This window comes from Macaca nemestrina, chromosome 1 (genome assembly GCF_043159975.1).
Source record: "Macaca nemestrina isolate mMacNem1 chromosome 1, mMacNem.hap1, whole genome shotgun sequence".
Taxonomy (NCBI): Eukaryota; Metazoa; Chordata; class Mammalia; order Primates; family Cercopithecidae; genus Macaca; species Macaca nemestrina.
The window spans coordinates 1960902-1979001 of NC_092125.1; the positions used below are offsets into that span (position 1 = coordinate 1960902).

The following is an 18100-nucleotide window of genomic DNA, read 5'->3' on the forward strand; positions in this document are numbered from 1 at the left end:
GATAAAATATTTTTTTTTTTTTTTTTTTTTTTTTGAGACAGAGTCTCGCTCTGTCGCCCAGGCTGGAGTGCAGTGGCGCGATCTCGGCTCACTGCAAGCTCCGCCTCCCGGGTTCACGCCATTCTCCTGCCTCAGCCTCCCCAGTAGCTGGGACTACAGGCGCCCGCCACCGCGCCCGGCTAATTTTTTGTATTTTTAGTAGAAACGGGGTTTCACTGTGGTCTCGATCTCCTGACCTTGTGATCCGCCCGCCTTAAAGATAAAATATTTACAAAAAGGCAAAGAAAGAAGTGGATTTAAAATATCTACATTTGTATGTAGGTATTTTATATACACATATGTCAATATTTTAAATCCACTTTGTATATATATAGTTTTTTTAATTAGAAATTTTTTTAAATGTTGTATCAATAAATTTGGGGTAGCAGGTGGTTTTTGGTTACAAGGATAAGCTCTTTAGTGGGGATTTCTGAGATTTTGGTCCTGTCACCTGATCAGTGTAGGCTGTACCCAGTATGTAATCTTTTGTCCCTCACCCCCTCCCACCCTTGCCCCCAAATCACCAAGGTCCATTGGATCATTCTAATGCCTTTGTATCCTCATAGCTTAGCTCCCCCTTATGAGAACATAGAATAATTGGTTTTCCATTCCTGAGTTACTTCACTTAGAATAATGGCCTCCAACTCCATCCAAGTTGCTGCAAAGCCCATTATTTCATTCCTTTTTATGGCTGAGTAGTATTCCACCACATTTTCTTGATCCACTCATTGGTTGATGGGCATTTTAGGTTTGTTCCATATTTTTGCAGTTGCAAATTGTGCTGCTATAAACATGTGTGTGCAAGTGTTTTTTTCTTGCCTTCTCTTTTTTTTTTAAGTTGAGATGGAATCTCACTCTGTCACCCAGGCTGTAGCGCGGTGGCACCATCTCAGCTCACTACAACCTTCCATCACGTGGGTTCAAGGGATTCTCATGCCTCAGCCCACCAGTAGCTGGGACTACAGGCATGCACCACCACACCCGGCTAATTTTTTTTTTTTTTTGTATTTTTAGTAGAGACAGGATTTTGCCATGTTGGCCAGTCTGGTATCGAACTCCTGACCTCAGGTCTTCCACCCGCTTCAGTCTCCCAAGGTGCTGGGATTACAGGCATGAGCCACTGCGCCCAGGCATGTTTTTTTCATATAATGACTTCTTTTCCTTTGGGTACATACCCAGTAGTGGGATTGCTGGATTGAATGGTAGTTCTACTTTTAGTTCTTTAAGGAATCTTCATACTGTTTTCCATAGCAGTTGTACTAGTTTACACTCCCATCAGCAGTGTAGAGGATTTTCCTTTTCACCACATCCACACCAGCATCCTGGCATCTATTATTTTTTATTTTATGATTACGGCCGTTCTTACAGGAGTAAGGTGGTATCTCATTGTGGTTTTAATTTGTGTTTCCCTGATAATTAGTGATATTGAGCATTTTTTTTCATATTTATTGGCCATTTGTATACCTTCTTTTGAGAATTGTCTATTCATGTCCTTTGCCTACTTTTTTTTTTTTTTTTGAGACAGAGTCTTCCTCTGCCAGGCTGGAGTGTGTGACCTTGGCTCACTATAACCTCCACCTCCCGGGTTCAAGCCATTCTCCTGGCTCAGCCTCCCAAATAGCTGGGATTACAGGCACCCACTACCACGCCCAGCTAACTTTTGTATTTTTAATAGAGTCGGGGTTTCACCATGTTGGCCAGGATGGTCTCGATCTCCTGACCTTGTGATCCACCCGCCTCGGCCTCCCAAAGTGCTGGGGTTACAGGTGTGAGCCACTGCGCCCAGCCCTTTGCCTACTTTTTTGATGGAATTTTTTCTTGCTGATTTGTTTGAGTTTTTTGTAAGTTCTGGTTATTAGTCCTTTGTAGGATGCATAGTCTGTGAAGATTTTCTCCCACTCTGTGGGTTGTCTGTTTACTCTGCTGATGATTTCTTTTGCTGTGCAGAAGCTTTTTAATTTAATTAGGTGCCATTTGTTTATTTTTGTTTTTGTGAATTTGCTTTTGAGTCTTGGTCATGAATTCTTTGCCTAAGCCAATGTTTAGAAGAGTTTTTTTGATATATGTTATTTTCATTCCCCTGAGCATATGTAGTAATTTTTTGAGGTCTCTTCTTTTGGGTAATTTCAAATGAAATTCTAGGGCTTTTAACCAGGAATCCTACTAGGGAAGAGAAATAGGAAAAATCTCTCTTCCTTTATGGTTACAAAAAGTGAATACATTTCCACACACAAAAGTGTGATACATAAATTGGTGAATTACAAAAATTAACCAAAACATCAGTTTGTTTCTTGCAGGATGAAGAATTTGTTAGAGTGGATAAGTCTGTGCTATTTTCTGTTGCCTGCATTTGGCACATTAATGCTAAATCTGTACAACAACCTTGCCCGATCACTGTGCCCCGGATTTCCAATACTGTGTTGAATGGGAGTGATAAAAGCAGGTGTTCTCTATAGCTCTTTCCTGATCTTGGGAGAAAAGGGTTTTTTGCTTGTTTGTTTCGGTATTTCAGCATTGGTGGTGATGTTAGTGCTGGTTTTTCATATTGTAGTTTCCTTTTAGTCCTCGTTTATTGTGTTTGTATCATGAATGGGTCTTAACAATTTGCCAAATACTTTTCCTGCATCAGTTGCAATAGTTATGATATTTCAGTCACTTTGCTAATGTTATGTATTACACTGATTGATTTTTCATATATTGAACCATTTTATTTTAGGAATAAATCTCACTTGGTTTTGGTGCATAATCCTTTTACTATGATGCTAAATATGGTTAGTACTTAAGTGAGGATTTCTGCACTAAGTACTTAAATGAGGATTTCTGCGTTAGTACTTAAGTGAAGAGTTCTGAGTTAGTAGTTATAACTGTACTTCATATAACTGTATTTTATAGTTACATCTGTAGCTTTTGTAGTGTCTTTGTCCATCTTTAGTGTAAGTGTAATTTTTTGGCCTCATAGACTGAGTTTAGAAGTGTTGCTTTCTCTTCATATTTTTTGGAAGAGTTTGAGGAGGCTTGGTGTTAATTTTTTTTTTAATTTTTTTGAGATGGAGTCTTGCTCTGTCGCCCAGGCTGCAGTGCAGTGGCGCAATTTCGGCTCACTGCAACCTCCGTCTCCCAGGTTCACGCCATTCTCCTGCCTCAGCCGCCCGAGTAGCTGGGACTACAGGCGCCCGCCACCAGGCCCAGCAAATTTTTTTTTGCCTTTTTAGTAGAGACGGGGTTTCACCATGTTAGCCAGGATGGTCTTGATCTCCTGACCTCATGATCTGCCTCATGTTAGCCTCCCAAAGTGCCGGGATTACAGGCATGAGCCACCACGCCCAGGTATTAATTTTTTTAATGTTCAATAGATGTTGTCAGTAAAACAATTTGGTCTTGGGTTTTTATAATTTAGGGGTTCTGATTACCACATCAATGTCATATAACTGTGAGTCTGTTTAGATTTCCTAATTCTTCATGATTCAGTCTTGGTACTCTGTGTATTTCTAGACGTTTGTTCACCTCATCAATGTTATCCAACTTGCTGGTGTGCCCTTAGAGACTTTTTACGGAAGATTTAAGACACAGATTTCCTTTATATGTGTTTTACTCTTCTTGTCTATGTATTCTGCTTGTTTTGTAAATGTTTATTTTAGGTTCAGGGGTACAAGTACACAATAGTAAATACATGGAATCAACCTAGATGCCCATGAACAGTAGACTGGACAAAGAAAATGTGGTGTATACACATTTGTGAACAATGCTGCAGTGAACCTATGCATGCGCATTTCTTTACGGTAGAATGATTTCTGTTTCTTTGGATATATACTCAGTAAATGGGATTGCTGGGTTGGTGGGAGTTCTGTTTTAATTTCTTTGAGAAATCGCCACAGTGCTTTCCAAAATGAGTGAACTGAATTCCCACCAGCAGTGTATGAGCATTCCCTTTTCTCCACAACCTTACCAGCATCTGGTTTTTTTGTTTTGTTTTGTTTTGTTTTCACTTTATTATTTTTTTAGGGGCAATGTCTTGTTCTGCCCAGGCTGGAGTGCAGTGGCATGATCTCGGCTCACTGCAGCCTCTGCCTCCTGGGCTCAAGCAGTCATCCCACCTCAGCCTCACGAGTAGCCGGGACTATGGGCATGTGCTAACAGGCCCGGCTAATTTTTTTATTGTTTCGTAGAGACAATGTCTCACTATATTGTCCAAGCTGGTCTGGAACTCCTGGCTATTTATATGTGTGGATTTGATCTTGTTATTGTGTCATTGGCTAGTTATTATGCAGACTTGTTTGTATGGTTGTTTTATAGTGTCACTAGTCGATGTACTTAAGTGTGTTTTTGTGGTGGCTGGTAATGGTCTTTCCATAGTTAGCACTCCCTTTAGGACCTCTTGTAAGGCAGAGCTAGTGGTAACAAATTATCTTAGTAGCTGCTTGTCTGAAAATGATCTTATTTCTCCTTCGCTTATGAAGCTTATTTTGGCTAGATGAGAAATTCATGGTTGGAATTGCTTTTCCTTAAGAATGCCGAATATAAACCCCGATAAGGCACAATAAATTTTCTGGACATTAGAGAAAAATTACTGGACTGTAGATTGTGATAAAGTTCAAATTACTGGAAATAGCAATGGAGTCTATCCACTGCCTTGGCCTTCATTTCTGCATGTTTATTTGGTGTGGTGATCACCACTTGAGATTGTCTAATTTTCATTCTTCTAAAGAATGTGAACTATTGTCTATGTGCCATACTATTTGGCTATCTTATTACCAAGAAAATGGATCTCTTTCCATAAATGGTCTTTTATCTTGTTATGTATCTTTTGCTTATTTTTTCCCCGTTTTTAAATCATGTTTTCATTCATTTTTACTGTGCACACTAATTTATTTTATATTGCATGTATTGCAGATTTTTATTTTACTGTTTTTTGTCTTTTAATTCCCCTAATTTTAATATATTAGAATTTGTCAGTCTTGCCGGGCACGGTGGCTTAAGCCTGTAATCCCAGCACTTTGGGAGGCCGAGACGGGCGGATCACGAGGTCAGGAGATCGAGACCATCCTGGCAAACACGGTGAAACCCCGTCTCTACTAAAAAGTACAAATAAAGTAGCTGGGCGTGGTGGTGGCGCCTGTAATCCCAGCACTTTGAGAGGCCGATGCAGGCTGATCACAAGGTCAGGAGATCAAGACCATCCTGGCTAACACGATGAAACCGCATCTCTACTAAAAATACAGAAAAATTAGCCGGGCGAGGTGGCAGCGCCTGTAGTCCCAGCTGCTCAGGAGGCTGAGGCAGGAGAACGGTGTGAACCCGGGAGGCGGAGCTTGCAGTGAGCCGAGATCTGGCCACTGCACTCCAGCCGGGCGACAGAGCGAGACACCGTCTCAAAAAAAAAAAAAAATTTTTGTCAGTCTCTGTTGTTTGCTCCTTTTCTCCTATTCATTTGTCAGAAAAAACCTTGTCTGTGACTTCTACAAGCGGTCTATTTGTACTTTTTACATTTGAATATACAACAAATTGATTATTGTCCACCTAACAGAGGGCAATGCAATCCATTTTTTTTTCCAATTAAATAACAGCTTTGTTCCATGTTTAAAGTGCTTGGTACTTCCTTCCCTGTCCTGCAGTGCCTCCTCTGTTCTTAGTCAGCTTTCCGTATCAGTTCCAGCTCATTAAAGACTGTGTGCCTTTCTCTCGGCCTAGTTCTTTATCCTCTGCTTGTACCACACTGCCCTGAATATTACATCTGAAAATCACTGATGGATGTTAGACAAGCCATCACACTGCTATTCAGAAGACTTTGACGGGTGTTAAGCACTTATTATTTCTGTAGGTTTTGAAAAGTAGTTTCTGCTGAACTGCTAGAAAGTCTGTTTCAGGCATCTACAAAATTTTACATGAATATCATTTGTGAGAGGTGACATCTAGATGACATTGAGCTTTTTTCTTTGAACGCATGCCTTTTCACTTATTCCATTCTGCGTTGACATTTTTCAATAGAAATTGTAAAATAATTATTTTTAGATTATTGAATATTGATTATTAGTGTTAATTACCTCTTGATTAAATTTGGGCTGGAGTGAACCACTTATAAGCTTCTACACGTTTTCTCTTGGTGTAACCACATGGATTGGGCTCAATTTCCCAATTAAAAAGTTGTGACATCATATATGAAATATTGTCTCCCAGGGAAGCTCATCGGATACTCAGTGCTCAGAGTGTGTTTTCGTTTGTTTATTGAGGCTGATCCCCTCAGTGAGGCACCACTGCTACAATACAACAAAATAATAGACCTTTGGAAGGAAAACAGGAGTTCAGCAAATTCCAGATTGTTTAGATAAACTATTTAGCAACAGTGAGCCACTTTTATCACTTAGGTTGTTGGGATGCCTCTTAAAATTTAAGTGCCCTGATACCAGCAAAGTTTGAACTTTGTAGCAGGTATTTCTAAGGATAAGTAATCTTGTGACTGCTAATATTAACTCTCCTATGCACACCAGATAATAAGACTTTGTTATGATATGTGCTACAGGTATATTCTATAAAGAAAAATCATAACAGCAAATATTATTCCCTGGACCCACCAACAAGAAGGGTGTTCCTTCTCTGCTGCTGCCTTGCTGAATAATTCAACTTTAGCATAAGAACTGCTGGCTGGGCGCTGTGGCTCACGCCTTTAATCCCAGCACAGACAGGCGGATCACGAGGTCAAGAGATTGAGGCCATCCTGGCCAACATGGTGAAACCTCGTCTCTACTAAAAATACAAAAATTAGCTGGGCATTGTGACGCGTGCCTCTAGTCCCAGCTACTTGAGAGACAGAGGCAGGAGAATAACTTGAGCCCAGGAGGCAGAGATTGCAGTGAGCTGAGATCGCGCCACTGCACTCCAGCCTGACGACAGAGTGAGACTCCATCTCAAAAAAAGAAAAAAAAAAAAAAAAAGGGACTGCTGTGTGGGAGAAAGTTAGTGTAGACAGAGTCATAGTTCTAGGGACCAAATTGTGGTATCAGTGTTCACTGCAGAATCAGGTTAACATCTTATGAATTGACTACAGATTTCCAGTGCTTTCAGTCTCATCCATCCTCTACAAAAATGTGAAATGTTTTAGAACTCGGTTGCCTTTGAGGATGTGGCTGTGAACTTCACCCAGGAGGAGTGGGCTTTGTTGGATCCTTCCCAGAAGAATCTCTATAGAGATGTGATGCAGGAAACCTTCAGGAATCTGGCTTCCATAGGTAAGAGTCACAATATTTCCTTACTTAGTCAATCAGAGAATAAGTGTTTCATGGTTTGCAGTGTCATTCCATGATTTGGAATATGCAAAGGGAACACGTTGATGAATGAATGAGGCATGGACCCAGCGTGCAGTGACTCTTGTTTCTTAGTTTTTTAATTGTTATAACAATACCTGATTCTGGGTAATTTACAAAAATAGTTTTATAATGATTTATGATTCTAGTGGCTAGAAAGTCCAGGTTTGTGTCTGGTAAGGACCTGATGCTACTTCAGCTCAGGGCATGAAGCAGAAGCGAGTGGGTATCTGCAAAGGGATCACACAGTGAGAAAATAAGAGCAGTGCTTGGCAGCTGAACTTGCTTTTGTGACAGCCTGCCCTCTGGCAACTCATTCAGTCTCGCAAGAGTAAGAGAAAACATGCATTCCCAAGCAAGGACATTAATCTGTTAATAAGGAACCTGTACCCATAACATGAACGATGTTGCCATACTGGTGACCAAATGACAGCATTCATTTTGGTGGGTACAAACCATATCCCCAACATAGCACCTAGAATCTGTAATTTTTCTATCATTTCAAATAATTTGTAATCTATTTCTGGGTCTACATTTTAGGAAACAAAGGGAAAGACCAGAGCATTGAAGATCAGTACAAAAATTCTTCAAGAAATCTAAGGTAATTTGCACTCACAAGAGGAAGCAGTCCCCTTTGGGGACAATTGTAGTATATAATCATATGTTTAAAGCAAACAAGGCTAGGCATGGTGGCTCACACCTGTAATCCCAGCACTTTGGGATGCTGAGGTGGACGGATCACCTGAGGTCAGGAGTTTGAGACCAGCCTGACCAACATGGCGAAAGCCCGTCTCTACTAAAAATACAAAATTAGCCTGGTGTGGTGGTGCATGCCTGTAATCCCTGCTGTTTGGGAGGCTGAGGCAGGAGAATTGCTTGAACCTGGGAGGCGGAGTTTGCAATGAGCCAAGGTTGCGCCATTGCGCTCCAACCAGGGAAACAAGAACAAAACACCATCTTGGGGGAAAAAAAAAAACCAAGCAAACAAAATAAATTAAAGACAACATCAATTTATTCCCAAAGTTTTTACCAAAAATACATACGTCAATGTAACATAGATGTTAAGTGTTTGCAAAATAGTTCACTTGAAAACAGTATTGTTTTAGTCTACTTGCATTGCTATAAAGGAATATCTAGGCTGAGTAATTTATTATGAAGAGTTTTATTTGGCTAATGGTTCTGCAGGCTTTATCAGAAGCATAGAGCCAGCATCTGCCTTTGATGAGGACCTCAGAAAGCTTCCAGTCATGGCAGAACGGGAAGGGGAGCTGACATGTCACATGGGGAGAGAAGGAGCAAGAGAGAGAGAAAGGAAGTGCCAAAGTTTTTGTTTTTTGTTGTTTTGTTTTTTTGAGACGGAGTCTCACTCTGGTATCCAGACTGGAGTGCAGTGGTACAACCTTGGCTCACTGCAACCTCCGCCTCCCAGGTCCGAGCGATTCTCTGGCCTCAGCCTCCCAAGTAGCTGGGATTATAGGCACACACCACCACACCCAGCTAATTTTTGTATTTTTAGTAGAGACAGCATTTCACCATGTTGGCCAGGCTGTTCTTGAACTCTTGACCTCAAGTGATCTGCCCACCTCAGCCTCCCAAAGTGCTGGGATTACAGGTGTGACCCACCACACCCGGCCATTTTTTTTTTTTAAAGCAATCGGATCTTTCCGGAACTAATAGAGTGAGAAGTCACTCCTTATGTGGAATCTGCGCCCATGACCCAGACACCTCACACCAGGTCACACCTCCAACATGAGGATCAAATTTCAGCATGAAATTGGAAGGGAGTAAATGCTCAAACTGTATTCAATACTAAGAAACTGCATATAAGAATGTTACTGTTTTGTTAATAGCTATAGGGGAGGGAACCATGCTGTAGACTAATCAATCCATTTATGTTCAGTTTGTGTATGTTAGAAAACCTGCACTTTCTCTGATATTGGTAGCAGTGTAAGTTCAGACTTAGTAATAAAAGAAAATAACTAATAAGCCATTAATGATGGGGTTGTCATTTTTTGTAGAAGTCATATGATAGACATACTATGTAAAATTAAGTAAGTCAGTGTAGAAAAACCTTCAGATGCCAAATTTTAATCTGAACAAAATAATTCCTACTGGAGTAAAACCACGTGAATGCAGTGCGTGTGAAAAATTCTTCGTATGTCATTCATCCCTTCATAGACACATCATATCTCACTCTGGAACAACCCATATGGGTGTGAGGAATGCAGAAAGAAGCCATATACATGTAAACAATGTCAGAAAACTTTCCTTTCTGTCACAAGCATTCAAAGAGACACAGTAATGCACACTGGAAATGGACATTATAGTTGTACAATGTGTGAGAAAGTTTTTAATATTCCCAGTTCATTTCAGATGCATCAGAGAAATCACACTGGAGAGAAACCCTATGAATGTATGGAATGTGGGAAAGCCTTAGGTTTTTCCCGTTCTCTTAATAGACATAAAAGGATTCACACTGGAGAAAAACGCTATGAATGTAAGCAGTGTGGGAAAGCCTTCAGTCGTTCCAGTCACCTTCGAGACCATGAGAGGACTCACACTGGAGAGAAACCCTATGAATGTCAGCACTGTGGGAAAACCTTCCGTTATTCCAATTGCCTTCACTACCATGAGAGAACTCACACTGGAGAGAAACCGTACGTGTGCCTGGAATGTGGCAAAGCGTTCAGTTGTCTCAGTTCCTTGCAAGGACATATAAAGGCTCATGCTGGTGAAGAACCCTATCCATGTAAGCAATGTGGGAAAGCCTTCAGATATGCCAGTTCCCTTCAGAAACATGAGAAAACTCATATTGCACAGAAACCCTATGTATGTAACAGTTGTGGTAAAGGCTTCAGATGTTCCAGTTCCCTTCGTGACCATGAAAGGACTCATACTGGAGAGAAACCCTATGAATGTCAGAAATGTGGTAAAGCCTTTAGTCGTGCTAGTACTCTTTGGAAGCATAAAAAAACTCATACTGGAGAAAAGCCCTATAAATGTAAAAAAATATAAAGGCTTTAATCACTACAGTTTTTGTCAAAAACATGAACGATCACATACTTGAGAGAAACTCTGAATGTAAGGTGTAGGAAAGTACTTAATTTCCCCAGATTTCTTCAAATACATGAAAGGAACCAAACTGGAGATAAACCCTATGACTATAAGCAATAATGTAAAGCATTCAGTTTTCCATTTCTTTTTGAAAACTTGAAAGGACTCACTGAAGAAAATCCGTATGAATGTATAAAATGTGGTAAGGCCTGCAGTTGTTCCAGTGGTACCTGATGGTATAAAATAACTCATTCTAGAGAAAAACTTTATGAATGTATCTAATGTGGGAATGCCTTCATTTATCCTGTAACTCACTCAGAGACACATGGTAACACATACTGCAGTTTGACCTTATAAAGAAAAGAATGCCCACCAGATTGAAACCCTAGTAGTTTGGAAAATACAGAAGATTCTGAATTTTAGCAATTACTTTAAAAGTCATGTGAAAACTCCTACTGGAAATAAATCCTATAAATGTAAGTATTATGGAAAACCTTATGTAAAATAATTATAGTACAATTCTCAAGAAAATTCACTATGTGAATGAGATGTTTTAGGAGCTATGAATAAATTGAATATATCAGTTGCTAATTTTTTAAAGAGAGTCTCTAGAATATAGATTTTCACTTCTTTTGAAAAAAAAAAAAACATTGAGGCAAGACATCTGTTTTTTGTTTTTTTTTTTTTTTTTGAGATGGAGTCTCACTCTGTCGCCCAGGCTGGAGTGCAGTGGCACAGTCTCGGCTCACAGCAAACTCCACCTCCCAGGTTCACACCATTCTTCTGCCTCAGCCTCCTGAGTAGCTGGGACTACAGGTGCCGCCACCACACCCGGCTAATATTTTGTGTTTTTAGTAGAGACAGGGTTTCACCGTGTTAGCCAGGATGGTCTTGATCTCCTGACCTCGTGATCCGCCCGCCTCAGCCTCCCAAAGTTCTGGGGTTACAGGTGTGAACCACCGCACCCAGCTGAGGCGAGACTTCTGTAAGTATTCTTCAAGCAGTAGTACAAGAGTTAATATGTGTTCTTCTTTTTTAAGCTGGTAAATAAATTTCCTTTTTCTCCCCATTTTAAAGTGTGTTGGTTATATATGGGTAAATTGAAATGTATTTCTTTTCCTTTTTTTTCTTGCATAGCCATTTTTAAAAATATTTTTTAAATATTTAAAATATAAAATATTTTTAAAAAATTTTTGTGGGTTACATAGTAGATGTGTGAAATGTATTTGTAACATGTATGTAGGTTTAACTTCTGTGTAGTTTAATTGTTTTGTTATTAATTGATAAATGAGTCTATTTTCTTTGCTAATAGAGTTGCTGTCAATTTGTAAGTATGTAAAGTTTATTATAGAGTATATTCTCACGTGAATTATTATTTTCATCTGTTGTTCTTTACATTGTCATTATTTTTGGCTATTTGCACCAGTCACATTGGTTTAAGGAGAGACACCTGTGATCGAACAGTGTCTTGTGTCTAATCTGGGAAAGAAAGCATCCAGTCTTACCATCATGTATGATGTTAGCTGAGGATTTTTAAAATAAATTCCTTAAAGTAGATTGAGAAAGTTTCCTGCTGTCCATTATTATTATTATTTTTTTTTTTTTTTTTTTTTTTTTTTTGAGACAGAGTCTGGCTCTGTTGCCCGGGCTGGAGTGCAGTGGCCGGATCTTAGCTCACTGCAAGCTCCGCCTCCCGGGTTTACGCCATTCTCCTGTCTCAGCCTCCCGAGTACCTGGGACTACAGGCGCCGCCACCTCGCCCAGCTAGTTTTTTGTATTTTTAGTAGAGACAGGGTTTCACCGTGTTCGCCAGGATGGTCTCGATCTCCTGACCTCGTGATCCGCCCGTCTCGGCCTCCCAAAGTGCTGGGATTACAGGCTTGAGCCACCGCGCCTGGTCTCCTGCTGTCCATTATTATTGAAGATTTCATTGTCAAGTATTGTTGAAGTTTTTCTCATGGCTTTTGTGCATCTCTTGGAATGATCTTGTGGTTTCTGAAATTTATTCTGTTAACATGGTGTATTACATTAATTGACTTTCTAAAGTAAGAGATTGGGTCTAACTTTGTCACCCAGGCTGGTCTCAAACTCCTAGGTTCAAGTGATTCTCCTGCCTTGCCCTCTCAAAGTGTTGGGATTACAGATGTGAGCCACTGTGCCCAGCCAAATTGACATTTAGATGCAAAAACAACATTGCTTTTCTGGGGGATTAAGTCTCTCTTGGTAATGAAGTATAAGTCTTTTTATGTGTTGGTAAATTCAGTTTTGTAGTATCTTTTGAGACTTTTTGCATCTATATTGAAAGAAATTTGGGTACCCTAGCGTAGTTGATAGTGGTGTATACTATATAGCATACTATATAGTACTATATAGTATTATTTCGTATATATGTAGTTCGTTAGTTCATTCTCACGCTGCTATGAAGAAATTCCTGAGACTGGGCAATTTACAAAGGAAAGAAGTTTAATTGACTCACAGTTCAGCATGGTAGGGAGTCCTCAGGAAACTTACAATCCTGGCAGAAGGTGAAGGGGAAGCAAGGCACCTTCACAAATTCACAAGGTGGCAGGAAGGAGAAGTACAAGCAGGGAAGATGCCAGATGCTTATAAAACCATCAGCTCTCATGAGACTCACTCACGATGAGAACAGCATGGGGGAAACCATCCCCATGATTCAGTTACCTCCACCTGGTCTTGCCCTTGACACATGGGGATTATTACATGTCAAGGTGAGATTTGGGTGGGGACACGGAGCCAAACTATATCTGTGTGTGTGTCACACGTGTGCGTGTACAAGGAGACATCCACTCTGGGGAGAATTAGGCATCTCAGACAGTTGCCTGACAAGTGATTGTTGTGTAGGAAAACTTAGTGACCTTGTGTTTTCTGTGCTGCTTTTTCTCTTGCTGCTGTTATGTGCACTCTTCTGATGAGGTGCATATGCATAGTTCCTCATGGTTTAGGTGCAGATGAGCAAAGAGAAGGGAAATAATCATTTTATATTATTCCCTCCCAAAGTATGGGAGAGTACCCTTCCCAATACTAAACTCCTAGCCAAAGTGTGGGCTTTCCTTAGCATTGCTGCTCACCAGCATTCTCCTGTGACCACAAGGCTTGATGAACTTAGACAAAATGACCTTCTTATGGACGCTAACTTCAGCAAGATATAGTAGACCTCACTGGAGGCTTAGGTGATCTTCTCCACTGTGAGTTGCCGGGCTTCTGAACTCTTTCCCTTAACCACACAGATGGTCTACACCGTTTGTTACCAGGTAGCGATAGTACCTGAAACCTGAAACCTGTAACTTTACATGAGTAGAAATCCAAAATGTTATAAGGCAATTGTTACAGCGAGAAAGGAGAAGGCTAGTTATGTGATGTGCTCACATCCAAAAATCTAACAGCAGATGACTCACCAGTCATAATAGAGCATGTCAGTTAAAGGCACTCCGTGACTTCAGTCCAGACAGGATCAAGTCCCCACTCTACTCCTGTCCAGTGTCTGAATTTAGACAAATCACTTACCGTCTGCATGTTTAAGTTCTCATCCTGATAATGGCAGCACCTACCTCATAGACTTGTGAAGAATAGAAAGTTACTACATGGCTGCTCATCATAACAGTGATGAATACATTTCAGGGACACTTTAAATGGTGTACAACAAGTAATCTATGAATTTACTAGGGTACCCACATCCTTGCCAACACGTGGTATTTTCTTTTTCTTCTTCTTCTTTTTTTTTTTTTTGAGACGGAGTCTGGCTCTCTCTCCCAGGCTGGAGTGCAGTGGCCGGATTTCAGCTCACTGCAAACTCCGCCTCCCGGGTTCCCGCCATTCTCCTGCCTCAGCCTCCCGAGTAGCTGGGACTACAGGCGCCCGCCACCTCGCCCGGCTAGTTTTTTGTATTTTTAGTAGAGACGGGGTTTCACCGTGTTAGCCAGGATGGTCTCGATCTCCTGACCTCGTGATCCGCCCGTCTCGGCCTCCCAAAGTGCTGGGATGACAGGCGTGAGCCACCGCGCCCGGCCCAACACATGGTATTTTCTGTCATTTTCATTTAGTCTTCTGGTTGCTGTGTGATGGTCTCAGGCTTTATTTACATTTCTCTGATTGCTAACAGACTTGAACATTTCAGCACACTTTTTAGTTATTGGATAACCTCTATTTTGAAGACTTATTTTGCTCATCTCCCACTATTTTAGGGGTCTTTTTCTTCTTGATTTATAGTGGTTCTTTACATGAAGCTGGGTAAGAGTCCTTTCTTTGGTATTGCTCTCACTCAGTCTCTCTGTATTTTGATAAGCTCTTAATTTTAATAAATTGTATTTGTTATTTTCCCCAGTATATTAAATACTTTTTATTTAAGAAATATTTCTCTTAAGGCCACAGAAATTTTGTTTTTTAAATGAGGATGTATATTTAAAATTTTATTTTGCAATTCATTCAGAATTGAGTGTTTTTGTGGCTAGGAATTCAATTTTTCCAGTAAACTAACAAAATATAATTTATTCTGTATTTTGATAAGTTGTTAATTTTAATAGAATGTTATTTATTCTTTCCCCCAGCATATTAATTTTTTTTGTTTTATTTAAGAAATCTTTCTCTATTTTAAGGCCACAGAAATGTTTTTGTTTTTTAAATCAGGATGTATATTTAAAATTTGATTTAGCAGTTTATTCAGAATTGAGATTTTTTTTGTGGCCAGGAATTTTTTTCCAATAAGCTAACAAAATATAATGAATTCTTTTTTATTTGCTGTCACCTGTCATTGTCTCACCCAAGTTAGTATCATCTCACCCTCAGAGCTGGCTTTTTGGTGAAGACATATAATCCTGCTCCTTTCTTCATCTTTCAGTTCTCAGCAGCCCCACAGCACCAGAGTCAGTGGTGGTTTTGGTCAGAAACCTTCAGTGGGCCTTTTTTGCTCAATGGATAAATTATTTTCATATTTTATTTGTATGTTTAATTTTAAAATATTAGTTGACAGATAATATTGGATATATTCAAGATATCTCCAAAGACACATTGTGTGGTAATTGTTACAAAACCAATGTCTACCATGACTTACAAGTTTGTCCTCCACCTAAATTTGTGTTGAAACTTTAAACTCCAAAACAATAATATTAAGAAGTGGGGCCTTTAGCGGGTGGTGAGGTCACAAAGGCTGTGCCCTCATCATTGAGATTAATGACTTCATAAAAGAACTTGAGGGAGTGAGTTCTGCCCTTTCTGCCCTTCTGCTATCTGTGAACGTAACATTCAGGGAGTCATCTTGAAGGCAGAGAGCAAGGTCTTCACCAGAGACAATCTGCCAATGGCTGGATTTTGCACTTCCCGGCCTATATAACTGTGAGCGATGAATTTACGTCACGTATAAACTACCTAAGGTATTTTGTTAAAGCAGCAGGAATGGACTGAGACAACATCTGTTGCCACCCGTGCTGTACATTAGATTGCCAGAACTTATTCATCTTAAAACTGAAAGTTGGTACCTTTTGAGCCATGTCTCCCCATATCCCCTACCTTCCGGCCCCTGGAAACCACTATGTAGTCTGTTTCTATGAGTTCAATGTTTTTAAGCGCCATATAAGTAAAATCATATAACATTTGTCTTTCTGTATCTGACTTACTTTACTTAACATTCTCCAGCTTCATCCATATTTTCACAAATGACAAGACTTTATTCTTTCTTATGGCTGAATAATATTTCATTGTGTGTGTGTGTGTGTGTACATCTCACAATTTCTTTATCCGTTCACCTATGAATGGGCATTTAGGTTGTTTCCGTGTCTTTGACTATTGTGAAAAATGCTGCAATAAACCTGTGATTGCAGAATTCCCTCTGAGATACTGACTTTATTTCCTTTGGATGTAATACCCAGACGTGGGCTTGCTGGATGATATGGTAGTTCTATTTTAATATTGTGATGAGCCGCCTTACTGTTTTTTATAAGGACTGTATCAATATTCTCATATATGTAAGGGAATGTTGCTCCCTTTTGGGAGACAATGCTTCATGGATCTCTCACTTCATTTTCCCACATCTTGTGTAAGCGTTTCTTCCGGGCTGTCTTTTTCAGAATTTTTTTAAATGAAAGAAACAGACTTGAAGGATGTGTCTCGTCAGGTCTGTAAATAAATACTTGGACAATTGAATAAAGATTATGCCTTTCTCTGAGGCACTGGTTGGCAGGTTTTCTTTGAAACACATGTTAAAGCACTGGGATTTCTTAACCTTGAGATTCCTCAGCTGTGATCAAAATCTACTGTGCAGAAAGTATCCAGTTGGGTCTCTTGGTATCATCCCTGTCACTTGGAGTGGAATGGAGAACAAATGCAAATATGGAGCTCTTGCTTTCATTTGTGTGGTGAATCATCAAATATTTTCATCAGGCCCAGGAATCTCATGCCTTCTTTTAATATCCATGAAGTTGACAGTCTTAATTTTTTGGCTTGTAAATAGAAAAAAAAAATCCAAGAATGTTCACATTTTTGACAGCTTGGGTGATGATGAGATTGATTCTGAGAGATCTATAACCTTATAACTTTGTGTAAGAGGAAAGTAGAAAGACTCTTCACAGACCTGGCCAGGGCGTATGAGAAGGCTTCCTAGAACAAGCAGCAAATTCTCTCACCCAAACGAGAGTGAAGTGAGAGTAAGATCCCTCCATTCTCCAACCTGTTAGCGAGGCTGTTGTGTGAGAGGGAGAATTGAAAGGAGCAGTCTAAATGTGCCTCATATGTTCATTCTCCTAGCCAAGGTAGGAAACAATGAGGAGTCCCCAAAGCTGATAGAAGACTTAGGATAAATAGAAAATATTGTAAGTTCTTGTGGTTTTGCTGAAAGCAGTCAACAGGCTGCTAGCAACTAAAAGAAAATGTGGGTGTTGGTACCTTGCTTATAAGCAGAGAGTCTCTCTATGTACTTGCTGATACCAAAACTCCACTGACAGGGCTTGGGCAGGGTTCACCATGAGGGCAGAAATGCCACAGAACAATGGAGGTGGGGCCTTTGGGGCTAACTCAGTGTCCTCTGTGTTTCTACACCAAACTTTACAGTTAGAATTGTGTTACCTGTGTTTGTGCTTCCCTGTCCCCTGAGTGCCGGCGGGGATTATTCCAGTCTGGGTGAGAGACAGACTTCTCCATTTGCCACAGAGGGCAGGTCAGTCTTTATCATGAGAACCTTTACATTCTGATGTCCAAAATGTTCACCCTGCATGAGCTGTTAGCTGCAAAGACAAAGGTGTCTGTCTCAGTGCTCCTGTCTAGAATGGTAATATCTCTCTGCTAGTAGATGTAGCTGATAATTGAAACCGTGCTTCAGAAAGTTAAAGAAGCAGCCAGGCGCGGTGGCTCACCTGTAATCTCAGCACTTTGGGAGGCTGAGCCGCGTGGATCGTGAAGTCAGGAGTTCGAGACCAGCCTGGCCAACATAGTGAAACCCCATCTCTAATAAAAACACAAAAATTAGCCAGGCGTGGTGGCACGTGCCTGTAATCCCAGCTATTCTGGAGGCTGAGGCGGGAGAATGGCTTGAACCCAGGAGGCGGAGGCTGCAGTGGGCCGAGATCAGGACACTGGACTCCAGCCTGGGCAACAGAGCAAGACTCTGTCTCAAAAAAAAAAAAAAAAAGTTAAGCCAATGACTAACAGAAATCCTTGAGTTTACAGGATGGCAAATTAAAACAAAACAAAACAAAACACAC

General features: G+C 40.3%; 1 protein-coding gene across 6 annotated transcripts in view; it reads left to right on the top strand.

Moving 5' to 3' along the window:
- The window catches only part of LOC105474719 (zinc finger protein 124), a 101739-nt gene that overhangs the window by 13226 nt on the left and 70413 nt on the right, over positions 1-18100 (top strand). For 2 of the 6 annotated variants that reach the window (XM_071073280.1, XM_071073276.1), the window contains exons 2-4: positions 7082-7262; positions 7878-7938; positions 9701-15999. The exons of 2 other annotated variants lie outside the window; for them this stretch is intronic. In XM_071073280.1, the coding sequence (XP_070929381.1) occupies positions 7229-7262; positions 7878-7938; positions 9701-10352 (747 nt within the window). In that variant the 5' untranslated portion in view covers positions 7082-7228 and the 3' untranslated portion in view covers positions 10353-15999. Of the gene's footprint in view, positions 1-7081; positions 7263-7877; positions 7939-9700; positions 16000-18100 lie in introns of those variants that run through there. 2 more of the 6 variants (XM_071073275.1, XM_071073247.1) reach the window with 2 other exon arrangements.